Source organism: Lactuca sativa, chromosome 5 (genome assembly GCF_002870075.4).
Source record: "Lactuca sativa cultivar Salinas chromosome 5, Lsat_Salinas_v11, whole genome shotgun sequence".
In the NCBI taxonomy this organism is placed as follows: domain Eukaryota; kingdom Viridiplantae; phylum Streptophyta; class Magnoliopsida; order Asterales; family Asteraceae; genus Lactuca; species Lactuca sativa.
The window spans coordinates 176,155,598-176,163,679 of NC_056627.2; the positions used below are offsets into that span (position 1 = coordinate 176,155,598).

General features: G+C 40.8%; 1 protein-coding gene across 1 annotated transcript; it reads left to right on the forward strand.

The window, feature by feature from the left end:
* The first annotated feature begins 208 nt into the window (after nucleotides 1-208).
* Nucleotides 209-3,670, forward strand: LOC111912983 (uncharacterized). The gene is made up of 4 exons (XM_052771795.1): nucleotides 209-1,160; nucleotides 1,282-1,723; nucleotides 1,903-2,501; nucleotides 2,634-3,670. The coding sequence occupies exons 1-4, from the start codon at nucleotides 209-211 to the stop codon at nucleotides 3,668-3,670; spliced, it is 3,030 nt and encodes a 1,009-aa protein (XP_052627755.1).
* Nucleotides 3,671-8,082: the final 4,412 nt, after the last annotated feature.

The window sequence follows — 8,082 nt, forward strand, 5'->3', positions numbered from 1 at the left end:
AAGCCTTTTACCAGCAAAATGATCGTTACCAAAATTCTCTCAGTTATACATTTATGATACTGAGAACGAAATTTCAAATAGACAAAGATGCTTTGGGTATTTTTTTTCAGCCTTCTTATTCATTATTATTCATTTTATATATATATATATATATATATATATATATATATATATATATATATATATATATATATATATTACTAACGTTATGTATAATTTCATTTATTTTAGTGGAGAAAAAGATCAATCAACGACAACTGATAGTGATATTATTCAAGATATTAAGGTGATGTTGGATTCAAATAATGTGTTGGTTAGATCTTATAAGATGGTAAGAGATACCTTTCAGAAAAATCCTCAAGTTGATATGAAACTACGACTTATCGGGAGAAGGGAACGAGATGGAAGAACATATAACCTACCGACTGCTTCTGAGGTTGCCGCTTTAATTGTCGGTGACATTTGTGATTCAATTGAAAAGAGAGATATTGTTGTTGAAACAAAAACTGGATTTCTACAACGTATCAGTGAATTGCATCCTTCATACCTTCCTCTTCAATATCCATTGTTGTTTCCATATGGAGATGATGGTTACAGTGTTGACATTCTTCATAGAGGTTTGTCATTTACGACCAACAGCAAGCGGGTGAAATGTACAATGAGAGAATATTTCGCTTTTAGAATTCAAGATAGAGATCATTCGTTCTCGCTCATTCTTAATTCAAAAAGATTGTTTCAACAGTTTCTGGTAGATGCCTATACTATGATTGAAACTGAGAGATTGCATTACATACGTAGGCAACAACATGTTCTTAGATGCGAGTCTTACGAGAATTTACGTAAGCAAAAAGCTCAAGGATCCACTAAAGTCTCAAATGTCGGCCAACGTGTCATATTACCTTCATCCTTTACCGGTGGTGCACGCTATATGTTGCAAAACTATTTGGATGTCATGTCACTATGTAAATGGTTTGGATATCCAGATTTTTTCATAACATTTACGTGTAATCCCAAATGGCCAGACATTAAAAGTTTTCTTAAGGATACTTCACTTCAACCAGAAGACATGCCTGATATATTATGTAGGTTTTTCAAGATCAAGCTCGATGCATTTATTAAAGACTTAAGGGAGAATAAAATTTTCGGCAAAGTTCAAGCATGTAAGTAAATTTATATTTTTTCATTATTGATAAAACATTACTCTTATTATAGTATATTTTTTTATATGTTTTTTTTGTCTAATCATATTTTGTTTTTTTTTTTTTGCCAAATATTATGCAGATGTTTATACCATTGAATTTCAAAAAAGAGGTTTGCCGCATAGTCATATATGCTTATTTATGCATTTTGACAACAAGTTACCCACTGTTGAATTAATTGATCCAATAATTTCTGCTGAGATACCAGACAAAATTGAAGAGCCTGAATTGTATTCACTTGTCAATGAGTTCATGATTCATGGTCCATGTGGAGTTGAAAATATCAATTTTCCATGCATGGTGGATAAAAAGTGCTCTAAAAACTTTCCCAAACAATTCTGTCATCATTCGTTTGTTGATGAAAATGGTTTTCCGTTATATAGGAGAAGAAACGATGGTCATTTTGTAGAAAAATCAGGTGTCAAGTTGGATAATAGAAATGTTGTTCCATACAACAAATACCTATTAAAAAGATATCAGGCACATATTAATGTTGAATGGTGCAACCAGGGATCTTCTATAAAGTATCTCTTTAAATACATAAACAAGGGTCCTGATAGAGCTACAGTTGTTGTTGTGCCAACAAACAATGAATGTGAAAATAATGATACGGTCGATGAAATAGCTGAATATTACGATTGTAGATATTTATCTGCATGTGAAGCATCATGGAGAATTTTTTTTCATATGATGTTCATTGCAGGTATCCTTCTGTGGTTAGACTACCTTTTCATCTTCCTAATCAACAACAGATTGTATATGGCGAAGATGATGATATCGACGATGTTCTGGACAAACCTTCTGTTGCTGCTTCAAAGTTCACAGCTTGGATGGAATGTAATGCAATTAATAGTGAAGCACGAGAACTTACATATGTTGAATTTCCTACAAAGTTTGTTTGGGTATTAAATGATAGGTTTTGGAAGAGAAGGAAAGTAGGAAAAGCCATTGGTCGAATTCATTCGGTTTCACCTAATCTTGGTGAAGCTTATTTTTTAAGGATTCTTTTAAATAAAGTTAAAGGTCCGACATCATTTGATGAAATTCGCACGGTAAATGGTGAAACATATTCTTCTTTTAGAGATACTTGTTATGCACTCGGGCTATTAGATGATGACAAAGAATACATCGATGCAATTAAAGAAGCAAGTCATTCTGGATCTGGTTTTTATCTACGCTTCTTATTTGCCACATTGTTGATGTGTAATAGTATGTCTAAACCAGAGGTTGTTTGGGAAAATACATGGGAATATTTGTCGGATGGAATTCTATATAACCAACGACAAAAGTTGAAGTCTCCAGGTATTTAATTTATTTTCTTCATTTATATTTAAAATATTTTATTTTTCTTATCAACACCCATTAAAAAATTATTATAAATATTATTAAATATTGTATTTTATATTTATAATTAATTTAAAATTTATGGTGCAGACTTATCACTCGGTGAAGATGAAGTTAAGAACTTAACTTTGTTTGAAATAGAACAAATTTTACTTCAAAACAACTCCACTCTCAAAAATTTCACAAAGATGCCTTACCCAGATGTTGAATCAGTTTCTTCTTCGAACAATCGACTTATCATTGAGGAGCTAGATTATGACATTCCCGTTATGAAGAATGAGTTTGATCATATGTTTCTTGCATTAAAAAATGAGCAACGTAATATTTTCCTTAACATCATGAGTGCTGTTAAAGAAAATAAAGGAGGTGTTTTCTTCATTTATGGTTATGGTGGAACGGGTAAAACTTTTCTATGGAAGACAATATCTGCAGCAATTAGATCAGACGGTAATATTGTTTTAAATGTTGCTTCAAGCGGTATTGCTTCGTTATTGTTGCCCGGTGGTAGAACAGCACACTCTCAATTTATACTTCCATTTGAACTTACAGAGGATTCTTTTTGTAAAATAAATCCAGATGGTGACTTGGCTAACTTATTAAGAAAAACCTCTTTGATAATTTGGGATGAAGCACCTATGATCCATAAGCATGCATTTGAAGCTTTAGATCGAACTTTGAAAGATGTATTAAGGTGTGGAAATTCTAGCATCTCAAATATTCCTTTTGGACGGAAAGTTATAGTTTTTGGAGGAGATTTCAGACAGATTCTACCTGTTGTTCCGGGTGGCAGCAGACAGAATATTGTTAATGCTTCTTTGAGTTCTTCATATTTATGGCAACACTGCAAAGTGTATAGATTAACAAAAAACATGAGGCTAACTGTTGGAAGGGATCAACCTGATATAGAAAAAATAAGAGATTTTGCAAATTGGTTATTGGATATAAGAGAAGGCAAACTCGGTGGTCCGAACGACGGTGAAACGATTATCGATATTCTCATTAATGATCCAGATGATCCTATAGGTTCATTAATTGAGTTTGTATATCCTTCAATTTTGGAGAAGTATAGCAGTACAAATTATTTCCAAGAAAGAGCTATACTTGCTCCAAAGAATGAAGTTGTTTAGGAAATAAACGATCGTTTGCTTAAGAAGTTTCCGGGAGATGAGGTTGAATATTTAAGTTCAGATAGCCTATGTCAGTCCAAATTTGTCCATGATCAGTTTGATGCAAATTTATACTCGTCTGATGTATTAAATGGTCTTAAAGTATCCGGTCTACCAAATCATAAGTTAGTTTTAAAAATTGGTGTTCCAGTAATGTTACTGAGAAATATTGATCAAAAAAATGGCTTATGTAATGGCACTAGACTACAGGTTATATCATTGGGCAAACGTGTTATCGAGGCACGTATAATGTCTGGAACTAATATTGGAAACCGGACTTTTATTCCAAGAATGTCTTTAACTCCATCAGAAAAAAAAATTCCTTTCAAATTCACAAGAAGACAGTTTCCTTTGGCGGTATGTTTTGCAATGACTGTAACAACGGAAATTTTTAAACAAAATTTTCATTTCAAAATAAAGTATTTTCATCCAAAACAAGGCATAAACATTCAACGTGTCATATCGTAATACAAATCATATGAATCCCAAGATCATAAATCATCTATCAGTGTGTACAGATCACGCCGGCACCTTCCCACGGTCCTCGCTAGTACCTGAAACACATACACATCAACTGTAAGCATAATTGCTTAGTGAGTTCCCAAAATACAACTTACGCACATACGTCTTTCCAGGCCCTGACCTTCCGGTCCATGTGTCTCAGGGGACTTCCGTCCCTACTGGGTAAACCTTCCGGTCCTACCCACGCCAACCCTTCGGTCCATATTACAACACCTTCCGGCCCATAACATAATGCCTTCCGGCCCACATTAAGCATATCATACATAGCACGTATAACATATCACATTTAGCACATATGTCTCATATCATATCCGACCTTCCGGTCACACAATCAAACCCTTCCGGGTACAGTATAGTGAGAAGACTCACCTCGTGAATATCGATAGCTATCAAATCCCGGAATCACTCGTGCTCGATCCTCTGAGCTACAATCTCCCTATAACATTACACATCTCTTATTAACATTTTTATCTTCTAAGCTTGACTATCCCTAAGAAGTCAAACACAGGTCAACTCTGGTCAACGGTCAATGGTCAACTTTGACCGGACTCGGCGAGTGCACAAGGGCAACTCGGCGAGTCTAGACGTTTTCACCAACTCTCTAGGATTCCCTTCTTACACGTCGAGTATTTCCCCTGACTCGACGAGTTCCACCTGGGAGAGTCGCGGGGCCACCCCGACTCAACTCGCCGAGTCTCAAGAACAACTCGGCGAGTCCCAGCTCGACTCAGTCCACCTGTCAACCCTCCCTAACTCGCCCTGACTCACTGAGTCAACCCATGACTCGACTGGACCACTCACTGGCCGATCCAAGGAAATCTTCAAGCTACTCGCCGAGTCTGCTCATCGGACTCGGCGAGTCCATGCCATGCAATCACTCAAACTTGCTTCTAAGGTCAGATCTGTTCCAGCAATTCATAGATCTGGCCTTCCTAAACTGATTCACCACGTAAAGCCCCAAACTTGGTGCACATACAACCTCTATATGACCATATATGAAGGATTATCAACAAATATCACTACTCAAGGTCATAATCTCCATTGCTCTTCATAAAGCTTGATGAATGAGGCTCTCTGGACCTCTATGGATCCAGATCCAAAGCCTCATCACTAGCAAGGGACTATTTGGCCATCCAATCAACCCAACAAAGGTCACAAGAAACCCTAAAACCAATATACTTCACAAAACAGAAGATGAGCCGAAATCATACCTTTAGATCGAAGATCTAAGCTTCAAATCCACAGAATAGCAACCTCCTTTGCCTCCTCTTGGCTAGAACCTCCCTCTTCTTTGCTAAACAACACACAAAGGTCAAGGAATGCTTCCTTTCTCTCTCAAATCGCTAAAGCACTCTAGGGTTTCTCTCTATGGGCTGTTGGGTACAAATGACGGCCATAAGGCCCTTTAAATAGGTCCCAAACCCGAGAAATTAGGGTTTCATTAAACAGCACGGACTCGCCGAGTCTATATCCTGGACTCGCCGAGTCCAGGCGAATCCCGCGTCCAGAATCGCGACCCTACTCGGCGAGTCTGAGCTCCAACTCGCCGAGTCCCTTCTCAAAACACCAAAATCAAAAACAATAAAGATACCTGGAAATCCGGCTGTTACAATTCTCCCCCACTGGAACTAGACTTCACCCTCGAAGTCTCGCTCTGAAAATAGCTCCGGATGCTGCTCCCGCATCTCGCGCTCTGGTTCCCAGGTCATCTTCGATCCTTTCCGGTGTTGCCACTGAACCAACACCAGAGGTACCTCCTTGTTCCTCAGAACCTTGATCTTCCGATCCCTGATGGCCACTGGTCTCTTGGCATAATTCAGGCTCGCATCCACCTGAATATCCTCTAATGGAACCACTGCCGACTCATCGGCTATACACTTCCTCAATTGCGACACATGAAAAGTGCCGTGGATCTGTCCCAACTCTGCTGGCAACTCCAAACGATAGGCTACCCGGCCTACCCTTGCAATCACACGAAATGGCCCGATATAGCGGGGTCCCAACTTGCCCCTCTTCCTGAATCGAATCACTCCTTTCCAAGGAGAGACCTTTAGGAGAACGAAGTCGCCGACCTGAAACTCAAGCTCGGACCGGCGTCTATCTGCATAACTCTTTTGTCGGCTCTGGGCGGTCAATAACCTCTGTCTGACCTGCTGAATCTGCTCTGTCTTCTGAAGCACGATCTCTGTACTGCCCATCACTCTCTGCCCAACCTCTCCCCAACAAATGGGAGTCCGACACCTCCTACCATACAACAGCTCAAAGGGTGGCATACCAATGCTCGAATGATGGCTGTTGTTGTAGGAAAACTCTGCCAAGGGTAAATACACATCCCAGCTACCCCCGAAATCTAACACACATGCTCGAAGCATGTCCTCAAGCTCTGAATCGTCCGCTCGCTCTGGCCGTCTGTCTGGGGATGATATGCGGTACTAAAATGCAATCTAGTACCCAACTCCTCATGAAATTTCTTCCAGAATCTGGAAGTGAAACGCACATCACGGTCCGAAACAATCGAGATCGGCACCCCATGCCGAGATACTACTTCCCTCACATATATCTCCGCCAACTTTTCCGCTGAAGAACTCTCACTGATGGCAAGGAAATGAGCGCTCTTCGTCAACCTGTCCATAATCACCCAAATTGCATCAACTCCTCTGGCAGTCCTCGGCAATTTGGTGATGAAATCCATAGTGATCTGTTCCCACTTCCATTCGGGAACCTCCAATGGCTGCAACTTGCCATGCGGTCTCTCGTACTCGGCCTTAACCCTGCGGCAGGTCAAACACCTCTCAACAAACCAGGCTACGTCCCTCTTCATACAGGGCCACAAATACTCTTTCCTCAAATCCAAATACATCTTCGTGGCCCCCGGATGGATCGAAAATTTCGACCGATGAACCTCCTCCATCAAAGTAGTACGCGTACCGCCCACAAACGGTACCCAAATCCGACCCTGAAATGTCATAAGCCCTCGACCATCCGTACCGAACTCTGAAACCAAACCAATGACCCATTCCCTCTTCTGCATCTCCGGTCGCACAGCCTCGGCCTGTGCCCCACGAATGGCACCCAATACCGGAGCTATCATGGTCAATCTCAAACATACATCTCGCAGTGGAGTGCTCTCCGCCCTGCGGCTCAACGCATCGGCTACCACATTAGCCTTGCCTGGGTGGTACAGGATCTCACAATCATAATCCTTGACCACATCCAACCACCTCCTCTGACGCATATTTAGGTTGGGTTGATCCATCAAGTACTTCAAACTCTTATGGTCCGTGTATATCGTACATCGAACCCCATACAAGTAGTGACGCCAAATCTTGAGAGCGAACACTACTGCCCCCAACTCTAGATCATGCGTGGGATATCTCGTCTCATGAGGCTTCAGCTGCCTCGATGCATATGCTATCACATGACCCCTCTGCATCAACACCGCACCCAGCCCCAAAATCGATGCATCACAATATACTACAAAATCCTCCATCCCTTCCGGGAGAGCTAATACCGGGGCATCGCACAACCTTTGGCGAAGTGTCTCAAAGGAGGTCTGCTGCTCGGGACCCCATGAGAATGCGACACCCTTCCGGGTCAATCTGGTGAGCGGCACTGCGATCTTGGAGAAATCCTTGATAAATCTCCGATAATACCCTGCCAACCCAAGGAAGCTCCTGATCTCAGATGGTGACTTCGGCACCTCCCAACTCATCACCGCCTCAACTTTGGCCGGATCGACCAGAATCCCTTCCTGGTTAACGAGATGTCCTAGGAACTGGACCTCCCGCAACCAGAAATCACACTTAGAGAACTTTGCATAAAGCTTCTCCGATCTCAAAACCCCAAGGACC